Source organism: Haliotis asinina, chromosome 12 (genome assembly GCF_037392515.1).
Source record: "Haliotis asinina isolate JCU_RB_2024 chromosome 12, JCU_Hal_asi_v2, whole genome shotgun sequence".
Lineage (NCBI taxonomy): Eukaryota > Metazoa > Mollusca > Gastropoda > Lepetellida > Haliotidae > Haliotis > Haliotis asinina.
In genome coordinates, this window is record NC_090291.1 from 41,940,676 (window position 1) to 41,964,118 (window position 23,443).

Genomic DNA, 23,443 nt, shown 5'->3' on the forward strand with positions numbered 1-23,443 from the left:
TTAATAATTTCATTGCCAATTTTGAGAAATGTTAAATCTGAAATGTTTGTCTAACTTTATTCCATGGGTCCTGTGAATTTTCAGAAGGTCAGACAGACATCTGAAACGTACAGGACCCAAAGTCCTGTTTCTTTGAAACACCATTCATAAACACTGTCAGTCTGTTTATAGGCGGCAGGGTAGCCAATGGTTAAAGCATCTGCTCATAATGCTGAAGATCCATATTTGATTTCCTGCATGGGTACCTTGTGTGAAGGCCATTTCTGGTATTGCTAAAACTGCTAGGAAACAACTGCACACCTTGTGCAGATGAATTACACGAGGATCATGCATCAAATTGTTGAGAAGCATGTGCAAATAGCGTTCATGTGAACAGCTGCATTTTGGTGTAAAGTTTTGTTAAAAATTCACCACTTTTCACTGATTTGTATCATTTATAGAACTTATGACAATAATTTTTTCAACATTATGAAATTGTTTTACCATACATCATGTGTAGACAGTACCTTTAAACAGTAAGGAATATCTTGCAAAAATTAAGCTTAGAACAGTTGTAAATGGCTGTGTTTACGCTAGTGAGTCTAAACTTCTGAAAGGAAGTACAGTGAAGCCTCGATAATCCGGACAGTTGTGTTTTTCAGCAAATTCGTCCGTATTGCGGATCATCCGGACTACTGAATTTCAGCAAGAGTTGCTTCCCTTTACTATATCAAACAAGACAGGACACTGAACAAATAAGCATTTAATGTATATATGTATATTTAGTGCAAGGATAACAATAAATTATAAAGATAACAATAAAGTTTATCTTGTCAACTCAATGTCACCCAGTGTTTATTGCTCCCAATGACAGAGCAATAAGTTACGTAAACATCGACGGGAGTCGCAGTTACGGTTCGTGAACATCATTTACAGTGTCCGAACAATGAAGCGATTTACTGTTTGTTTTACTGATTGGTTACACCTTTTTAGCGTCCGGTTCTGGAAACTGAATTTCCGGATTATGGGTGCAAATTATATATGCATTGATTGGTAACAAGCTGAAATCATCCGGGAGGCGAGACATCCAGATTGTCGGCGTCCAGACTAACGAGGCTTCACTGTATATAGACATTTCATATGTTGCTAGCATACCTGCGCATTTGTTGTAGGTATTGAAATCAACGTGTCCAGGATGCCATACCTGTTTGTCCTGGGTGCTTTGTCTTGGACACTGCTGGAATATGTAATTCATCGCTGGGTGTTTCACTTAAAACCTCCCACGCAGTATCCCATCATCCTCCAGTTGCACTTCCTGTTGCACGGACAGCATCATAAGGTAGGAACCAGAGGAATGGGTGGGGGAGGCATCAGTATTAGCTGGAGCTATAGGTCTTGTTAAAGATGTACTATGGCAATGGCTGTAGAAGTAACTGTGTCAGTAAGTATCCGTGAAGGTGTATCAGCCAGCAGATAATGGGTACCCAGTGGGATAAGTCATGCGACTGTTAACTTTCTATCGCCTCACAGACACCTTGGGTTATAATGTCCAATATGTTATACAAACATAACAGTGGCTATGTTATTTAGGAGATAAACATCATGTGTTGGCCAATTTCTGGGTGTTATTGAGTATTTGAAGCACAGGAATACATTTGGAACCGACGGCGTCAGCCAGGGGTTTCAAATGAAATATTCCCATGCTTCAAATACTCAGTAACACCCGGAAATTGGCCAACACATGTTGTTTATCGTCATTGTATACAAAAATGTAAACCAAAGGGTTTTACTGTCTCCACTAAATTACATTGCCTACGGGTACAGCAATGAAGTGTCATCAGCTGGCTGTTTCAGCTGGTTCCCATGGTAGCATCTAGAGCTGCTCATTTGTGACGTCATTCTAACTTTATGATTTGAATGACAAAACCACTGTTGATGACACAACAAAACACTTGTTTGCGTTGTTTCTATGTGTCAACACGCAGCGAACAGTCGTACAGTTTCTGGGAATCAAAAACCATTTGATCATGTTTTTCAACTAATCAGATTACAGAACACAGTGACTTTTGGTTTACAATATCACTGGAAGCTTGTGACACAATTCGTATCAATACATATAAGGTCATTGGCCTTGATCTCAATGTTAAATCCTGTTTTACCTGATTTTGTGATTCTGCAATAATTAGACATGTGATGCATTATTTCTTGTAGTGTCCGATGGAAAAGGGTCGACTGGTATTTCCACTGGTGCCAGCCAACATCTTGGCGTATATAGTGTACTCTGTTGTAAGTCTGGTGTGTCCCCTGCTGATGACGCTGTCCTTCATCTCGGGGATGGTGCTGGGCTATATGATATATGATCTCACCCACTATTACCTACATCACGGCTCACCATCCCTCACATACTTCAAGAACCTGAAGCGATACCATGTCAAACATCATTTTGAACAACAACATAAAGGTAAAGCAGTCAAAAAATTATCTTACCTCACTCAGAAATGTTGTTTTCTGATTGGCTGAGCTTTTTTTATTTTCAATACACCTGGCTTACAATCAAGTAACATTTTTTGTTTTGCCCGTTTGAAATGCTGAACAGTGGTAATGCTGAACTGTGGTAATGCTGAACTGTGGTAATGCTGAACAGTGATAATGCTGAACTGTGGTAATGCTGAACAGTGATAATGCTGAACTGTGGTAATGCTGAACAGTGGTAATGCTGAACTGTGGTTATTCATTTAGTACTTTGTGTTAGTAATTCTTTATCTCAAATGGTTAAGTCATGAATGATATAGGGAAATTACCAGTGTTTTGTGAATGCAAATGGATGGAAGGGAGGTAACTGTAAACCTGTCATTGGCTAATTTCCTAACTCGGGTACTCCTCATAATGATACGATACCTGTGCTAAAAGCGACAAGACACCGTACTCACTCTTTCTTAACTTCATACTTAACATATAATACATATTATCTTACCTCACACATAAATGTCACTTTCTGACTGTGTGAGCACTCCTCTGTTATTTTCCGTGTACCCCGCTTACAAGTGAGTAACATGTCCAATGTACCCCAGTGTGAATGCCAAACTCATTTGGTACTTTGTGGTAGTAATTCTGTATCTCACATGACATTGAATCACGTATGATGTTTGGAGATTACCAATGTTTTGCAAATGCAAATTGATTGAAGGGAGATAACTCAAAATCTGTTTTTCTTGTCTTCTGCAAAATCTAGTGATGGCCACAAAAAGTTTTGTACCCATGTTTCGAACATTTCAAAATTAACTTTGAGATGTTAGGTAAGATAAATACATTGTTCACTGGTCCTTCGAGACTCATGTATTCTACATGCAGCACCAATGGTAGATTTTGGTTTGTTTTCCTCAATTTGACAACTTCATTAACAAACAAAATATCATTTTCGTGCACATATCAGATGACACTCATGTCTAAATATCAGTATGGCCCATGCTGTCACTCAGAAAATACCATCATTTAGGCATTCATGTCATAAACATAATATGACAAAGACACTGATATAATATCTTCTATGTATTTCTCATGAGTGGTATAGTATTACAGTACTAATTTATCGTCTTTTATTAATCTGTTTCAGGTTTTGGAATATCAAGTAAACTGTGGGATTATCCATTCAATACCCTCATAACAGAGTGACCTTTGCCATTCATTGCTTGACTGTGGAAGACATAGAAGGAAACAGCCGCTATCCCAGCAACCTGTGTAAAGGAAGTCCTTCTGTTCTGTCATCCGGCCAGTGTTTTATGTGTAGACTGTAACAGACATCTTTATAGCCTTAGGAAAACTGTGATGACTCATATAGTCAAGATTCTAAAATTATAAAAGTATTAAACAGAGGATTTTGCTTTTTGTGTGAAAGCTGTGTTATTGCACTTAGTTTTAATTGGATATGTTTTTGTACTTTTTTGATGCTTAAGACCTTTAAAATGTAATGATCATTAGTATAATGTCAGCAGAATAGTTGCTTATTAAGAAGGTATATACAATGTTATTGCACATTTAAGTATGATGATAATCATGAGTTGTAGATTATCCACATGGGCGCACAGTGTTATATTTGATTTTGTGTGAGAATTCCATTCAGTGTGAAATGACCAGAGACCGATTCCAAATTTATTTGATGAAACTTGGTATTATGATATATCTGCACAACCAGACCTGTTAAAATAACATTGCATGATGGAAACGTATTCTGATATCTATGAAAGATTTGCGATACATAATTGATGCATATACCTTCATATCTCCGTATGTTCATCTATATTGTTTGTACCTATACATGCATATCTTCCTTGCACCAGTGCATATGGAATGGGTTCAATGCACCAGTCCGCATTGTAGGCATGAAAGCTTTGTCTACAGTACACATGGTTTTGTCAGGCTTTTTCAGTGCTTGAAAGTTATTTATTTTTTTCCAGATATTTGAATTTCTCATGTCATGAGTTTATTGTCACACAATCTCTCCTTTCTGTGAATCTTACATTGTCAGGTTTTTGTATGCTTAAGTGTGATGAGAATCAAGAGAAATCCTCATCTTCTTGTGTATATAATGTGAGTGTATATATTATCACATATAAGCAGATTCATGGCAGTTTTATGAGAGCCTGTGATTGTTCAGATGTGGGGCTGAATATGTTATGAACGTAGCTGGAAGAATTGTGTGGCTCGTATTGCGGAAGTTTCATATATTTATATTCTGCCGAAGAGCTATTTTTGCAGAGTTTGTACAGTAGAGACATTTTCCAAACTTCCTATATAGGTGTGATGTTTTGGACATTATTTCTTATATTAATATTCCTTGGTGATGTTTCATTTGGTTTTGTCTTTAACAGATATTGCAGTGTAGAAGAAAGTTGAAATGCTTATCCTCCAATCTGTCAACTGCTCAAGGTACAGAAAGGACTCACACTGGAGTTCTTATGGTACCGTCCTTAGTTTACCTAAGATGTCCTTTTCGTAGTCAACCAAGGAGAGTTGAAAATGGACTCTCTGCATTGGTCCTTTTGATCTTAGTACTTCAATTTTAAGTCTTCTGGCATTAAGTAAAGCGCTGAAATTGCTGTGTTTCCACAAAGCGAATTAACAAATCTGCATAAGTCTGTGTTGAAGTGTTTGTGTTTGATTAGTCTCAGGCTATGAGAGAAAGGATGATGGGAATCGTTTTTCAAAAGGGCTTTAAGTTTAAAAAAAATGACTTAGCACAAAGGTAAATTTAATGTTAATATTTGAAAAACTTGTTTGAGTGGCACATGTAGAAGTTGGTGAATCTGATTAGGAGATACTTTATGGACTAGCAACTTTATTCAGGTGATTTCATGTTTCAATACAGATCTTTGTGTCGTCATCAAGCAAGTATGAGTGAGGTGGTAAACAGGATTATTTAGACCATAAATAATCAACAAAAACAACAAGAAGTTAATTAGGAAACACAGTAACAATGTGATGACAGATTCTTTTTTTACTAACAAGTTCGTTATTTGTTTATCACAACATAAACTTATTATCCATAAGATTGTCTTGTGTTACTACACCAACTTCTAAATGCCTTTGATGAATTTGAAAGGATGACATGTTGAGACCAGTATGCTGTACAGAGCTGAAGAGCTTGGACATATTTATACAAGTCATGCAAGCGGTTAGCGTTGGTTTGTGAGTTCATCATGCCGAGGTGATGAAATAACCTTGACCTCTGTTGATCGGCGGTCGATGTCATTGAATGTGGATGACTTCAGTTTATTTCTGTCTTGGTACAGTCAGGTTGTTTGGTTTGCCAGTGTATTCTGTCCATTTGCAGTTGAGGTTGGTTTAAATACTTGAACACAGATTTATGTTGGATGTACCGCTGTATTCCCTGCATGGAATTGGGTCTGGAAATCAAAGAAGTTCCTGGAGACCAGTAGACAGGAAAGGTATTTATAAAACATAGTAATAGGTGATCAAGGCGCATAATATAATATGATTTTATTCTGGAATTGTAAAACAGAGACCTGTGATTGTGTTTTATTGGTAATTTCTTTTGAATTTAAGTCTTGTAAATATAGTTGGAAATATGTTTTTGGTGATTTGGTTGTTGATTGACTACCTGTAAGATGTGAATTACATGATCGTTGTTTCTTAGACTTGAAATAGACTGTGTTCATAAAGAAAAGATGTGTGTCAAATTTTTTATTTACATTGTCATTGATAAGTATTGTTATGAATATGTGTCAAATGTATCACTGATAAGTATTATTATTGATATGTGTCAAATGGATGTGCAGCAATATGCAGTGTCATGTAATATATAAAATGAGATGTTACCAGCTTTTTCTCGTTTTACAGAATTTTAATCTTTGTTAATCTGTTTAAAACTGTATGTTGTAAAGGCCAGTCGGTAGGGTAAGCTTGAGCAAGACAAGATTTTTGTGTCATTTTTTGTTGATGGACTTTTGTTACGAAATTCCAGGTGAGTAGGTCAAAAGATTAAAAAAGGAGATTTGAATAAATATTTATTTTATTTTTCACACTGAAAGTATTAGGTTAGTGGGACTGTTTTTATGAAAAGCAATTTACAATGGGTTTTAATATTGGTATTTAAATATTTAAATTAATTATATTGATGGGTTGGGTTTTTTTTAAGATTTACCTTTTTCCTCTGGAATATTAAACTCTTTTCTTTTCTTCCTTTTTTTTTTTTTTTTTGGTCTGCTCTTATTCATGTTATTGAGTACATTTATTTATTATTATTATTTTTTTTTTTTTTTTTCATATATATGGTTATTGTAATCAGGAATCCCCGTTTGGTTGTCCGAGTTCCCCAAAGCATGTCAGTATGTGGCTAATAATACAAGGCTCTTTTCTCTCATTGTTTGCAAGGAAGGTCAAGCATGCGTGTAGTATTTTTCATGAGGCCTAAGCAATGAATTTCATGAATATTTCCCCAAAATATACCTTTTTGTTAAGTAATATATGCTTCTTGAGGAAAAAGTATAGAGAATCCATGTTATCTATACCTGCAGTTACCTTCAGGTTTCCCATTTGCTCAATCCCATGATGCCACCGAAAATCTATCTTCCTGTTGCCATGGATACAAGAGTGTCATTACTCTATGTACTAGATTGCCGTGATCACAGTAATAATGCAGGAGCTAGATTTTCGTAGCTCTCTTAGCACTGAGATAGTCGTAAGTGTCATACATTAACATTAACTGTGGACTATCTTACCACTGAAAGAGCTTCGAAAATCAAGGCCCAGGTTTTTTGTCTGTGTTATATATAGAGCTCATGAAATTTTACGTGGGGCTTCTTGCCAGTATCTGGGTGATACATACTCTTGCCAGAGTGTTTGTTCCAGAACATGCTGCTCTTTCTTAAGATATATATGATGTTCCTATGGTATCCTGCTTGACCGTCCATGGCATTATATTATTCACTATTTAAGATATATACCATGAATGCATTTGCTGCCATTGCTTCATGTAGAGTCATCATGTCTCTTCTCACCAATGTAGTACGGAATTACTTTGTTAGGACTGAAATGAACAACCAATCAGAAAACTTCAGTGACATCTAGAAGTTGGTGAGATGAACGAGGAGACTTCACTGATTATGCAACTTCTGTATCATAGATATGTTTTGGTTTACTACTAACACTGTTATCAAGCAGGTTCTCTAACTACAAATAAAGAGGTTGTATAGCCATAGAACTGTCCCCATTGCTAACCTGTCAGGAAGCCTTTATGTTCAAAATTATGTTCTTTATTTAATCAGATCAAGAAAACCATTAGAAATATACTTTGATCTTTTAAAACTTGATACATGAATTTCTTACTTTACAAGACTTTGCTGTATTTGAGACAGTATCACACTAAATCGTGTGCCTGCTACCAAGCTGCTTGTATTAGACTTTATTTGACATTGTTTGTATGGACAGCTATTTTTGGCCTTGTTATCAAAACCTGACTCAAAATGAAGCTGTTGTGGCAAATTCATAATGTGTATTTATTATGTGAAAATTGATATATGAAACGCTTGATAAAGGAAGATGCGTAATACTAGGAAATATAGCCTTCATTTTATGTAAATAGTCTCTCGGAATTGTGAATGCCTAACAAATTAATCAAAAGGGTGTTCAAGCAACTACAAGTACTTCAGGAATCCCCTATGTTTACGTTTCATGGGTTAGGGGCGATGGGGTAGCATAGTGGTAAAATGTGCACTCGTCGTGCTGAAGATCTGGGTTCGATTCCCCATATGGGTACCATGAGTGAAGCCGTTTTCAGGTATTCCCCACCGTGATATTGCTAGAATATGGCTAAAAGCAGCGTAAAACCATACTCACTCACTTTCTGTCTTGGAATGACATGGGGCGAAGCTTGAACAAATTTGATGAAATAAACATAAGAAGGCAGATGTTGAATTGTCGTTAGAGTGGGCATAACTAATTGCCTATGTGATTGGTTGTGTATATTTTGCAAACCCTTCATTGAGAATAGTAACCATTCTGTTGACACATTCTTCATGTTGCGTAACCGGCGACAGGTTTCATGTTTTCTTGTTTTATTGCATCACTCTGATGACGTGGGTTCATTTCCCCACATGGTGTCCTCCACCATGATATTTGCTGGAATATTACTAAAAGCAGTGTAAAAACAAACTCGCTCACTCACTCTCATTTTATTCATCTATTGACACGTTCTTCCAACTTTGTAAATGTTTGGATTTATTTGTCATTCATCCAACTTGATTAACGAAAGGACAGACCTGTGATGCGCCGTTATCCAACAATGCTTTAAATACTTGACATCATATCAGCGTTGTTGCTTCTTCTGTTCCCATAGTTACCAAGTTGCGTGTTAGTTTGTATGGGTTTTACTTTGGAAAGAATTGGATTGGACTCAAAAATATTGCAGACCAAATAAATTGTGGAATAAACAAGTCTTTCAAGGGTGCAGATTATGTTTTACGCCTTAGCTATTTAATAACATGTTCGTATATAAAGTTTTCTTTAAGTTCTCCTATGAGTCTTGGTGGATGTCTGTTGGACTGTCAATAGCCAATCAAAGGAGAGTAGCAGAGAGCAAAGTTCAAATAGCCTTCAGTTATATCAAGTCTCAGCCATTCCACACACAGTGGTGAAAGTTCGCCTGAGTGAGCTTTGCGCACTGATTTACCGTAATTGGGAAATGAATGCAATAACGCCTGACCAGTTCAGCCTGTCTGAAAATTGGAATTGTAATTAACACAGCAATAATGTAATTATTTCTACTTAAAAGTTTTAATTTCTTTTTAGCGTAGTAATTCACAATAAACAAGACGTAATGTATGGAGTATTGCAGAAGAGTGCATATATTTTTTATGCATGTATTCTAGAGATAAATGAAAAAGAAAATATGCGTAAAGAAAGAACAACCAAATACGGCTAAGAGATTTGAAAAGGACAGCTATGAGATCTGTGCTATTATGGTTTGAAATTTTAACTGTGTACTTGTACACAGCTGAACATGTATTTAGTGATGGCGATATATTTTTGTGTATTTTACATTAAATGTCTCATGGATGGCTGTTGTCCATTACTGAGGTGTGTCAAGATTCCAAGGGTTTTGCTAACTGTAAGGTGCTTATAGTTACATGGAGGCTAATGGGTCCTGGAGGATTTGTTATCCAATGCATGGAATTGTAATGAGTTTTTACTTGTTGCTATAGTAACCATTGCATAGCAAATGTAATGGATGGAGTTAAAATGAAAATGATTCTGATTACATATTACAGGAGGTGTTTATTTTGGACATGTTGTGCTGCAGCTGTTTGTGATATAACATATATCATTGTACATGCATATCATTGTACATGTGGTATATCATAAGTTGTTTACTGGTCACGAGGGGCCCATTGCCTCATGTACCCTTGAGGTTTGTCTATGTTCCCCGAACCCGCAGGGTAGAGAAAGCACATTAGCCCATGGACCCTGAGGGACCACTGAACAACGTATTTATCTTACCAAACACCTGAATTTTAATTTTGAACTGTTTCAAGTACTTCTGTTGAATGCGAGGCGAATCGCCATTTTGCAGACGACACAAGGTAAACAGATTTAGAGTTATCTCCCTTTCCATCGATTTTCAATTGCAAAATATTTGTAATTTCCGTGCTTGATGCGTGATTCAGTGTTATTCGAGACAAAGAAGTACTACCATGAAGCACCAGAAGAGTTCAGAATTCCCAGCGGTGTACACTGAAAATAATACATCGCCTGTAAGCGGGGTACATTGAAAATAAGAGAATAGTGACATTCATGTGTGAGGTAAGATACAAATGATTGCATGGTTGTGACAAGGCATTCTTCCTTGTTATTTATTGGTCTACGTGTTTTTAAGACAGTCATTACATCCCATTCTGCAGTTCTCACCATTGTTTTTGGTGTATTTATTTCATATTTTTTTTCATTGTTTTCTTATGTTTTTGAATGTGTTTGTCTCTGTGAGGATTTTGTGATCGCTTTATGTATGCATGTATTTGTGTGTGCACGTGTGTGTGCTGGCATGTGTGCACATGTGTCAACTTCTGGCTGTTGTGTGTCCAGGTGCTGCTGTTGAGTCACTATTATTGTGTGTTGAGGCTTTGCTGTGGCTGTTAAGGCCAGACTGATGGATGTAAGTAAGACCTTTGCTATTGGGCTTTGAGGCCTTGTTGGGGTATCAAGGTCTGTTGTTGGATGTTGGAAGTCAAGGCATTGCTCTTGGATGTCAAGGCCTTGTTGTTCGATGTCAAGGCCTTGTTGTTCGATGTCAAGGCCTTGTTGTGTGTTGATGCATTGCTGTTTGAAGTCAAGGCCTTGCTTTGGTCTGTCAGCATAATAAAGTGTGGCATTTAAATTTTGCTTCTCGTGCAAAATGTTTCTCTCTGCATTCATTCATGATCATAACTGCTTACTGCGTATGCATATACATATATTGCATCAATGACTCTGACAGTGTTGTCAGTATGGTTTTCAGTAAAATTGTATCCATATTTTGGGATTAAAGAAGAATTTGGATTACGACTTCATTCCAAAGCTCTGTTCTGTAGTTTATGTTAGAGTTGTAGCCATTGCGATGGAATCCCCGTATTTTTATTGGTTCACAGGACAGATAAGTTGTACTGTAGCTTGATATCGATGTGTTGTGAATTCAATCCAGAACAGCGTCAAATAGTCTTCATAAGATCAGTATCCTCTTACACAGAACAATCTTAGCATTGAGCTATCATTAACCCATATTAAATTATGGTAGTTATGATCTTAGCTTAGATTGCTTGTGCAAGGATGATGGAAGCAGACGGTCTAAGGAGATTTTGTTAATAATCAAAGATACGATTGGTTGTAGCTCCAGTGAATATTGTCAGACACATGTGACTATCTGAATATGGATTTCTAGGTGTTTCCACCTATAAGCATGTACTTGTCAAAAATCACATGATCAGAATCAGTAGATCTAAAACTGAACATGTGCTAGTGTTTATTTTACACATTATCTTCAGTATGGATTGCACATTGCTATTGCACATTACAACCATGCATTGCACACAGATTTTGTACACGTTGAAAACCTGCTTCACTCTGAAACAGATATAACAATAAATGTTGAAATAGGTTCCGTTCACAGAGCAAAAGATCAAAAGACTGGTATGAACTTGTTCACCAACAAACACTACTGAGGTTTCTGTTTTGAGACTACTAAGCATAAATAATCCCCAGAAATACAGAACATGTTTCTTACTGTGGACACGTTGCATCTTTCCTGTGTCATAGTTTCAGTCTTGCCCAGAACATTCTGTTGGGAGATTGTTCTGAGGTCAAACCATGTTCTGTTGCCTCTTGTTTGCTTGAAGTTCTAAGGGACCAAGGGGAGATGATCCATGTTTATAGACGTGATATTTGCCTAGTAATGACAGCTATGAGTAACTTCAAGTCAGCGAGATCCAACTGTCATGGCCAGTACTCATCATTCTGTCCTCTATAAACAACATAATTCTTTTGGATATTTTACAGTATATCTAACATGAAAAAAATGGCAACCTGAAAAAAAAAAATTTCTTGAGGATTGTCCCAAAACTCAAATTCCATGCTTCCAGAGAGACAAGAGTTTTTAAATTGTCACAATCTTGTATTCATCAATGTCTGTTTCTTGTTACTTGATATATTGGGTTAAATATATAGATTCTATATGTATACATCACGTGTTGATAAACATGTATAGCTTTATCTCTACACTGTCTGATATTTACATATCACCCCATGATGTTCCTGTTCATTCTGTGGTCAGTATATCATGACTATGGCTCTATTATTCAAGCTGCTTTTGCACGTGACAATAGCTTTCTGCATTTTGCCATGAAATAATGTTTTCCAAACTCAATTGGCGCTTGTTGAAATATACCCATGGAAACAATTAAGGGAACATGTGAAAATACAAGTGTTCCTTTATTCTTTTCCAGGTTTTCTTACACAAGGTATGTGTTAGACTGTGGGTGAAAATATGGAAATACAAGAACATTTGTACTTTCATGGGTTCCCTTAATTTTTTCCATGAGTATTTATTTGTCTAAAGCTTTGTGTCTCAAATGAATGTATATCTATTCCTGCTGATGTCAGCATATTGAAAGCTTTCTGTTCAAGTCCAGTTTTCATTTAACTCCCAAAGGATGCACTTTGACAGTAAAGAGTCTGAAATATAAAGCAAAACATTGAATTATTATTATTATATTTATTTTTTTTTTTCAAAACTTTTAATTTAAACTGTTTGGAACAGATAATGCCCATGATTACATTTGTTTCTACTGTAGACAGGTATGCATACAATTTAAATAGGCATTCTAGTGGGAATTGGTTTTGCATTAGGTGTACATGATAAAAATTTCAGACATTATTTAATGTTTCTTCTGACTGTTGGTATCAGCAGTATTCTGAATTCATCATGGCTAGTGACCGTAAGGTAACATGTTATGAGATTACTTTGGTGTTCAGTGGAAAAAGGTTTTTGAAATGCTCAGTTAAGATGTTAATGCTTAATGTTGTATATTTTATGTAGTTTTGTATCTAGAAATGGTACACCTTCTAATGAAGTATTGTAGATGTTGACTAGTTATTTAATTCTAAATGTTTTCATAGCTATATCATGTGTCAGACTTTGGTTGTCCCTATTGATCACTGCTCAAAAAAGTAAACAATTTTGATTGCCAAATGTCTTCAGTTTTATAAACAAATACACATATCTTCAATTTTCAAAAAAAAAAAAGAAATATTATGTTCATTGTGTGCTTGCAGATGTTTTGATTCTGTTTTATTTGATCTCAGTTAAATTAAAATGAAAAATATGTTGATCTTTCAAACCATTTTCAATAACACAGCGATATATGCTAAAATTTTTATAAGAAGTATTATGGGAGAATGTTACACAAATGTTTATAGACTTGCAAGAACATGTAAATGATTAACAGAACTTATAACCGCTTTGGCAAGTTCATTCGTAGTTCTATTTTGAATGTAGTCGTAGGCATTTTGCCTTGCACCCTTTTGTCTTGCTAGCTTTAGTACTGTGTATGGTACATCTGTAGTTGTATTAAATGGTATTCCATATGTATGTAATGGTAGATATTTGTGTTCTATATGTATGTATTGGTTGACAATTTGTGCTCCGTGTATGTAATGGTTGACAGTTGTGCTCCATGTATGTAATGGTTGGCAATTGTATTCATTGTGTATAATCGTTAAATTGTATTCCATATGTACATACAATGTGTATATCTATCTTGTATGTGATATTGTACATTATCACACTATGCATATATGTGTGCGCTGTACCAGACTTGGAATATACCGATACCATGTTCTGCTGTCTTTTGTTTCCATGGTGATCGGGGAGGGAAGAGTAATTCACTGATTGACTGACTTGTTTCAAGACACTCCTTTAAGAAAATGAAGAAATTTCCTAGAACATCTGGCACAATATGTCAAACTGCCTAAATGTGCTAGGATGTTTTTGTTTTTTACAGTTAAAGAAGGGCAGTGGGGTAGCCTAGTGGTTAAGTGTTCGCTCATCATGCGGAAGACCCAGGTTTGATTCCCCATATGGGTACATTATGTGAAGCCCATTTCTGGTGTCTCCTGCCATGATATTGCTGGAATATGACTACGAGTGGCATAAAACTTCACTCACTCACTCACTCTTAGAGATAAGGTGTAGTAATTTTTCAAGTAATTTATTATGTAATCATATTTGACATGGAGCTTATTGTTGCTTTGTCTTTTGTAAACTACTGTCATGAAATATGAAACATGTGAGAATGATTGAGAGGTATTTGCTGTGAAACAATTGCATGTATATTTAGTGTACATATGTGTGTCTGTGTGTGAAATATACATCGTATATCATGGCATATGTTTATACAGGCCGCACTCGTATTGCTAGAATATTGCTATGTGTGCTGTTAAGCTACACACTGTGTTAGATGTTAAATATACATGTGTGTGTGTGAGAGAGAGAGACAGACTGAGAAAGTGAATGTGTGTCACAGACGTTCTTCAGATGACAGTCAGTGTGCATATATGAGTAAAAGTGAAAATATACAATAGTATTATATACGTCTATTGCATGTATACATGAGAGCATGATGTTCATTACAGATGGATGTTATGTTTTCAAACAGGTGTTACAAATGTGTAGACCCACTTAGATAGGTACTGGCACAAAGGTGTGGGGTTTTTTTTAGAGTTCTATAATCCTCCTGGCTATGAATCATGTTGAAATGACAAATGATTTGAAACATTCAATATGCTTATGAGAACAAAATGTACATGTCGTCTTCAAAAGTGCAGGCTATTATATTTCCATGCTGTAAATATATGGTCTCAACCCATTGAGTGTAAAATACAAGCGGAGGATCTGTAAAACAAGAAATAAAATTGGTCTGTCATTAAGTATAGTTGATGAAACTTCAACAAGAGAATATGTTTTCTGAAACAAGAAGTGGAAGTCTTTATTCCACTGCAGGTTCTCAACAGTATGCAACTGCACTGGTCATATACCATCAATTGTTTCAATGATATGATAATTACACTTTTGAATAGGACATCTCTTTTTTGCAGTGTTTATTGGAACCATTTACAAAACAAAACTGGTGGCAAATAGATTCAGCCTATCTTTTGAAGAACATGATACCCTGGTTTATGAAATGTGTAGTTTTTCCTGACGATGTACAGCGTCTTACACAGTAGTAGGTATGATGAATGTGTGGTACACTTAGAATTATAGTACTATTTTGCATGTTACTCTTTTGTGAAACAACAGATGATATTAACACTGACATATGCAAATGATTGAATCCATTCCAGCGTGTGTGCATATAGAAGTGTGTCTATAATGTTATGAGTAGAACATATGCACTTTAAAACATGTAACACTCAAGCTGAAAATAGTTTCATCACAGTACTGATGCTGTTTTCCTAGCTACTGATGCAGTTTTCCTAGCAACTCATTTTGGTAAGGTTCTAATCATCACTTTTATGTGGAAGCATTCAGATTATTCATGTTACATTAATGTTTTTAGACTTTCTTTATAGCTTGAACATCTGTCAGTGCAATCCAATTATGTTGAATTTGTATAGCAACTTTTCATGGTTCTTTTGATATATGACTATTTTTTCAACATCTTTGAATCATTTTGAATTTATACTCTCTCAAAAATGATTGATTATACAGTTTATTTTTAAATTTGATTGTCTGTCTGTCTCATTTTATAGGCTTTTTGTATATCTTGTAAGTAAACAAAAAATTTTTTCCTTTAAAGTTCTTTTCTTATTTGCCTTTTGTTTAAAAAAATTATATATTGATATGGCCAAAAATTCTAAAACGTTATTTCAATGACTAGGCCATTAGCAAATAATTTTGGAGTTTTCAAAAGAATATCAACTTGCATCAATCATTCAAAATTCATCACCCAAGAATCATTCGCCCTTAGTTGTCTGACAAACAGTACATTCACCAAAGTGTGTTGTTGCATCCCAGAATGTGTCTAGAGAAATGGTTTCAAAAAACAAAACAAGAAAGTGGCACCATCATACTACTTTCTGTGCAAGATGTGAAGAATTTCTTTGAAACACTTGGTTGTACAAATGTCCCGATGTCAGGTTATTCCTGCTCCATAGAACTAATCATCAATTTAAGTTGACAGCTGGAGCATTGAAATATTATAGTGACTGTATCATCCAGCAATTCAGAATGGTATGAGAGTAATGAAGCAGGCATGCACCAGATGTGTACATATCTAATACCAGCAACTGTACATTTGATCAATATGGCACGTGTCGTTGTGTATATATATGTGAGAGTATAGCAGGAGCAGGAATTGTCTTGTTGCGGTCCTTTCTTGCTGCTACTGCTATAGGAGGATGTCAGTAGTTTCCAGCATTTGCCTGTGTAATCCAACCAGCCAACTGTCAATAAACTTTTATCTAGAACTCATTGCAGTTATCTGGGTTGTGGTGTTTTTTATGTGATTCCTTTCCCTGTCTCAAGACTATGCTTGCCATAAAAGGCGTTCATGCTTATCGTAAGAGGCGACTAATGGGATCAGGTGGTCACTAACTTGGTTGATGCATATCATCGGTTCCCAATTGTGCAGATTGATGCTCATGCTGTTGATCACTGGATTGTCTTGTCCAGGCTCAATTATTAACAGACCACCGCCATACAGCTGGAATATTGCTGAGTGGGATGCGAAACTAAACTCGCTCACTCACTATCCCCGTCTGAAGTTAGGGAAGGACAGGTGCAAGATACAAAGTCCCAATCGGTTAGAAGTCTGTTGAATTTGGCTGTGCACAGCTATATTCCATCAAGATGACAACAGTTTGTATAAAGTCTTCACTTATCTAGAGAAACCAAGCATCAGCCATGTCAGCAAGGTTACACAAAATTGTAAATAAGAGTTTGTGTCATGTATACTGGGGATGTCAGGTGACTCAAACCTTTGGATAAAATTAAAAAACTGGCTTAACAATTTTTATCCACATCCATTGGAATTATCTAAAAACATGATTTGGTTTGGTGCTCAAGGTGAAAATAAACTTCTGAATCACATCATCTTTGCTGCAAAGAGACATATTCACATATGCAACATTAAAAATATGCTTCCAAATTTAACTTTATATTATAAAAACTCTAAAAGAAATATTCTTTGTGGAAAATCATATATCAACGAAAAATAAAATAAACAACTTTCATCATAAATGGAGCTTGCATGCCCCAATACTTCAATGACTCGTACAGTATTGATCTGTACTTGACGTGACATTAATGCCTCATGCATGTTTGTAAAAATATCATTACAATAATATCTCATCTGTACTTTATGTAACTGTATTACTTTAAGCTGTGTTTATCACAGCCTTGTACTTGTATATCTGTACTATTTTGATCTTGGGAACCAATAGAAAAAAAACAGAAAGAAAGAAATTGCCATTATCAAAAAAAAAGTCAGCAAGGTTGATTACCATTTTTTCTTTATCCTGATGGAAGAGCACTGACACCATTTGGTCTTTTTTCACAGAAAGTCAGTGTTTGCCCTTATCCCTGAAAGGTTGCTGGCTCTAAGGACCCAGGACCATGAAGAGTTGTGGGTCCTGATCAGATTGTGTAGGCTGTATGTGTTAGTTACAATCTAAGTAATTCCCTGCAAGCGAAATACGGGTCAACTAACAAACTGAGTTAAAGAATTTATAGATTATGCCTCAATAATCTAAATTGCTTCTTCGAAAGTGATAGTCGTTCACTTCAGACAACAGCTACTGATCAAGATTTAACATAGAAAATTCTGAATAATATTTTCTGAACAGTAATACTCGTGGTTATTGGGGGATGAAAAAGCTGTGGCCAAAGGGACCTGCAGAAAACAAACTCTGTGGGTCCAAGTGATTTTTAGTTGGCTTTAGGTCTAAGGGCCAAAGGTATTTTTAAATGCTTCTGGGAATTTGATTAAATACTGGCTTTGGGTGAGCACAATGAGTGACCTGTCATCACTGTCTTTGCTCATGCTGTCGGCCATAATTGGTTGTTTCATTCACAATCTATGGGAATATGGGTGAGTAAGGAGAAATAGAAGTGTTTACTGTGGCAGCCTTCTTATCTGAGACTCTGCTATTTTATAGATTTGCATCCTTTGAACACAACAGAAATTCTTGACCGTTGGTCTGAATTAGAAGATAAAGCTCTGTTTTCAGTTTTGTGGTCCTCTATTATTGAATTAAGACTGCTAAATATAATGTGCGTCAAACTGACCGATCGCTGGTTCCACTAAAATGGTAAGCAGCTGAAAGCTGTATCACGTTGGGCTTCCCTCCGGCATCAAACGGACACGCTGACACAATACCACCTGACCATTGGTTCTACTGAAATGGTAAAAAATCTGACACCTATATCACGTTGGGCTTCCCCCAGATATCAAACTGACACGCTGACACAATACCAACATTGGTTCTACTGAAATGGTAAACATCTGAAACCAGTATCACGTTGGGCTTCAGACAGAGCCGCTGTCTGAATAGTAACTGACCACGGTAACAGCGCAGTGCACCAGAAGATGTCAGTCAGAACTGAATGTCAAGAAAGTGTCCTGTTGGTGGTTTAGTAGTACACCCAATATACTCGGCAGAACACACTGAAATGCATGACCGTCCAAAGGGAGGCATATGTATGTATTTGCAGTTACACCCTCTAGTACAGATTCTAGGACCAGTAAGGTTGGGTTTTGTCATGGAATTGAACCAACACTCCCAGAGTCAGGCACCTAATCACCAGCACACAATTAATTCGCTCTAATTCACAATGAAAGCGGGGGGTTAAGTTCTAACTCGACAGTTATGTTTAACACATTTTCGGGAATCCATCTCTGTCGTAAAAGTAGTATTTCTCAAAGTCAGTATCGTATGTGGCCTCTGGAATACTGCTAGAGTCACTCACTTTGGTCCAAGATCTGACAATAGAATTGTAAGTTGGTTTACGGTCGTTTTCGACGGTAATACAATATGCATCAAATTAATGTGGAGTTAAAGTAGGAAATGATGCAAGCCTCACGTGTTTATCATTTTAATGAAACAAACAGTAATTGGCATGGTGCTTGCAAACCTGGGCCCACTTGCACAAAGCGATCTTAGCGCTACAACTATCTTAAGCCTATACTGGAGAATGGGAGTTACAATCATTGTAGTGCTAAGATCGCTTTGTGCAAGTGGGCCCTGGAAATATGATCGTTAGGGCTTGGGACTGGAAGCCAATGTCACTGATTTCGTGTGTCCAAGCAGGGATACTCTATAACAGGCTCTATATAGGCTCCCTGGTCCAAGTGACGGTGTTGTAACGAAGTGGATAAAGTTATATGGCTCTCCATATACCATTGTTTGGTTAAAAGGGCTGTGCTTTGTTGTATGGCTTAGTTCAATGTTTTGTTCTCTCGCAGTAATTATAAGCAATATTCAAGCACTTTCAGCAGTATACACGATCGAGTCTTGGCCAGAAAAACACGGCCTTTTGAGACGGGTTCAGGAATATTCATACATAACCTGAGCAGATGCTGCCACTGTATATTCACACGAGGATCGATCTGTTGTAAAACAGCGATAATGCTCCTGGAAAGCGTTGAATAATATCTTAAGATCTGGATATTAATTGTAGTCATTTACACTGGATCTTGAAGCCAGTGATGAAGTATACCGCCACTTGTGAAGCTCATTGTAAGCAAATTGTACAGTTATAAACGCACACTGTACAATCCGTACACGAGTGAGTGAGTGAGTAAGTGAATGAGTGAGTGAGTGAGTGAGTGAGTGAGTGAGTGAGTGGGTTAATGTTTTAAGTAGCATCGGCAATATTACAGCCATATCGTGACTACAAACAAGTAATAATTTTGTAAGTAATAAATAAGTACAGGTAAATTTAAAAAACTGTCAGCGAAGGACAGTTAAACAACTAGTTTATCACAGATTTCAAACTAGTAATTAACACTAAAACGTTCTAACTGTAGATGCCAATACAATATAAAAACGGGGTTGGGGATAATTCACATTGTACATGTGTCTTCATCACCTATTTGAGAACAGTGTTAGAACCTACACTGAAACGTCGCTCTCACTCACGGTAATTAAAAATATTCTTAACCAATCCTTGCTGTTCCAGCTCCTGTATGCCTCTCTAACAAGTTTGACACTTGTATGCGCTTTTTCAATTTACAATTGAAATAAATGCTGAATAATGAAATAATTTATTGGTCCTCCATTATAGGTCCCATCTGTTACACTGAAGCGAGATCGAATGTTGATATAGTTTACAGCTGTGCATTGTCATAGTATATGATCATCAAAATTACAATGTGTGAGTCCAATCTTTGTGATCCACATTGGTATCGATTGTTGCAGCGTGTCAGACATTTAGCTTTAAAGAGCTGTATTTCGTCTCACGTTGTATTCATGGTCTGTTTGTGGAGAAAACGTACCGATGCATTTCACTTTCAACAAAAACGTAAATCGAAAAAAGTGAAATTAAAACTGGGAATCGTCATAGTGTTACCTTGCCAACTGAGAATTTAAATCTCAAAATTGTATTGAACTTCGGATAAAAGTTGTTTACAACGATCATAGATTCAAATAACTATTGTTGGATTGTTTTAGTAGGTAGGTATGCACATTAAACCAATACCGAGAAAAAGTTGGGATGGTCTAAGTTAACGCTCATCACGTAACGCACGTGCATTTGTTTCGCTGTTCCAACCACTGTGTTTACCCCCTTGTAATACAAATCATTAATAGCGGTTTGAATGTATGATCGTTTGTTGAACAACTTTTATCTAAGATGAATAAAATTCTGAGATTTAAATTTCAATTGGCGAGGTAAAATTTTGCGGATTCGCAGTCCTAATGTCACTTCATTTGATTTACGTTATTGTTTAAAGTGAAATTCATCGGTACGGTTTCACTGCAAACAGATTATAAATACTTGCGGTTGGTCGGTTGTGTAACGCTGAACTCAGCCATGTTCAATCTTTATTGCGTCTATAAATATTCGAGTCTCGACCAGAAAATCCAATGATCAACAATTATCATCGATCTATGTAACTGGGATACCATGGCACGTGTTAACCAAGTCAGCGAGCCTGACTACCAGGGGAGCTGGCGGGTGAAAACATTAAAATGGAAAGAATGTTTTTCACAAACTTCGTAACTTCATTGTGTAAATTACATGGCGTATGTGCTTCCGGAAAAACAACAACAGAACCCCGTGATCATCCGGGTTAGAACTGGTTAGAGTTGGTTAGAATTAGCTCGTCATTACATGCCACGAACGGGATCAAGTGATCAGGATCGCTGACTTGGTTGACACATGCCATCGTATCCCAGTTGCGTAGATAGATGCTCATGCTGTTGATCACAGGATTCTCTGGTCCTAATCCGATTATTTTCAGTCTGTCGCTATATATCTGGAATACTGCCAAGTGCGGCATTAAAAAACCAATCAATCAGCTAAAAATAATTCAGACAGAAAGGTCAAGCGGACCTATTTTCTGTGTGCGGAGGTAAGAGTATTTGCTTTAGGGTATGCATTTGCACAGCAGTGAGGTAAATGGGATGAGAAAATCTTCTCATATTTCACGTCGCAATGGAAAATGAGGGCGAGAGATAAAATGGAAACGAAACAATGCCGACAGCCTCGGGGAAAGTCCAGGAGAACGCCCCACATTATTTTCCTAGTGGCTTCTTTGAGAATATTTTACGGGCGCATCTTTACATTTAACGACTAAAGGCTGAGCGTGTGGGGCCAAGGTAGCAAAACTTCGTTTTCTCATCCCGTCTCGTGTCTTCTCTTTCTCGCGGCGAAAATATACGCCGACGGCCTTTGTCGAACACTTTATGTTTCACACATCTTTGACCACTTAGCATACTGTTTTCCTTCACTGTAGTTTGTTGGCCAAGCGTAGGACGCAAAGCAGCATTAGGACCTTGAACGAGACTGCAGTCACATGACGATACGTTCACGACCTGTGGCTCCTTTCACTAAGCAACCTTTACTGAGGTAAATTTTAACTCCCATTCTTTAACACTGCGCCACGGTAACTTTAGACTTGGGTAACATTATTGCAAGGTTAAAGAATGGGAGTTAAAGTTTACCTTGCTTTGTGGAAGGAGCCCCTGGGAGCTGTTCGTGATGCCCTTGACACAGAGAGTTACCAAGGGACGTAATCAGGGGACGTGATGATGCCAAGGTGGAGTCATCCAATTTGTACACGTGTTATGAGCCATCAACTTTGTACATAAATATATTATAATGTTATGCTTGAAAATTATAGGAGGAGTGGGGTAGGGGCGCTGTTGTTGGGTTTTCTTGCTGTCCGTTTGCTTGGTTATATCAAAGTACAGGGTGGTTTTGATGCACACTTTACTGGGGAAAGTAGCATGTTTTCTTTTTTAAATAATTTTCAACGGAAGTTTGAATCTGATGATCCCAGTATCTCAGTTAAGGCTGGTGAAGACAATGCTGTCAAGTAACATTGCACTAATGTGTGTGTGTGAATCAACAGTATTAACTATCATTACTCCATTTAGCGTTTGCGAGTTGACTTGTTGGTAATGTAATGTTACACGGGGTAACACTCCCGTCGGATACGGGTAGGTAATACTGCCTAACGAGCCTAGAGTTTTCGGGGCATACAAAGCCTTTAATGTTAGCCTTCCGCCCGAAAGGTGCTATACGTTTCCACTAATCTCTCCTCAGTATCGGCCTTTTGTTATGTCTCCATCTCAATACCCCTGAAACTGTAGTAATGCCACACTTCCTTTAACAGATATTTCATACTTTCACATATTACCTTCATAAATTGTAGATCCTTTCGACAGCTAGTACATTTTGATATTATTTCAGGTGTGATGTGACCCGTGAAGGTCCCGGATAGAATATGCCTTCAGCAACCCATGCTTGCCATGAAAGGCGACTGTGCTTGTCGTAAGAGGCGATTAACGGGATCGGGTGGTCAAGCTCGCTTGGTTGACACATGTCATCGGTTCCCATTTGCGCAGATCGATGCTCATGTTGTTGATCACTGGATTGTCTGGTCCATAACTCGATTATTTACAGACCGCCACCATATATAACTGGAATATTGCTGAGTGCAACGTAACACAAAACTCAATCACTCACTCACTCAAGAAATTTAAATCATAGTGCGGTGTAAGCTTTTGAAATGTAAACGAATTTGTTTACATTTGTGTGATCTATAATTACCTATCAACATTATTACATTAAGTTTAGTTGTGGTGACGATGTTTAGTTTCCCCCACTTCCATGTTTCCATCCATCAATCCATTCTTTTATTCACTCCTTCACTTTCATTTATAAGAAAGTAATCATTTCATTGGCGTGTCAAATGTG

General features: G+C 36.9%; 1 protein-coding gene across 1 annotated transcript in view; it reads left to right on the forward strand.

The window, feature by feature from the left end:
* LOC137258518 (fatty acid 2-hydroxylase-like) overlaps positions 1–16,492 on the forward strand; it is a 41,005-nt gene extending 24,513 nt beyond the window's left edge. The window contains exons 4-6 of the mRNA XM_067796221.1: positions 1,152–1,318; positions 2,191–2,440; positions 3,593–16,492. Of these exons, the coding sequence (XP_067652322.1) occupies positions 1,152–1,318; positions 2,191–2,440; positions 3,593–3,651 (476 nt within the window). The 3' untranslated portion in view covers positions 3,652–16,492. The remainder of the gene's footprint in view (positions 1–1,151; positions 1,319–2,190; positions 2,441–3,592) is intronic.
* Positions 16,493–23,443: the final 6,951 nt, after the last annotated feature.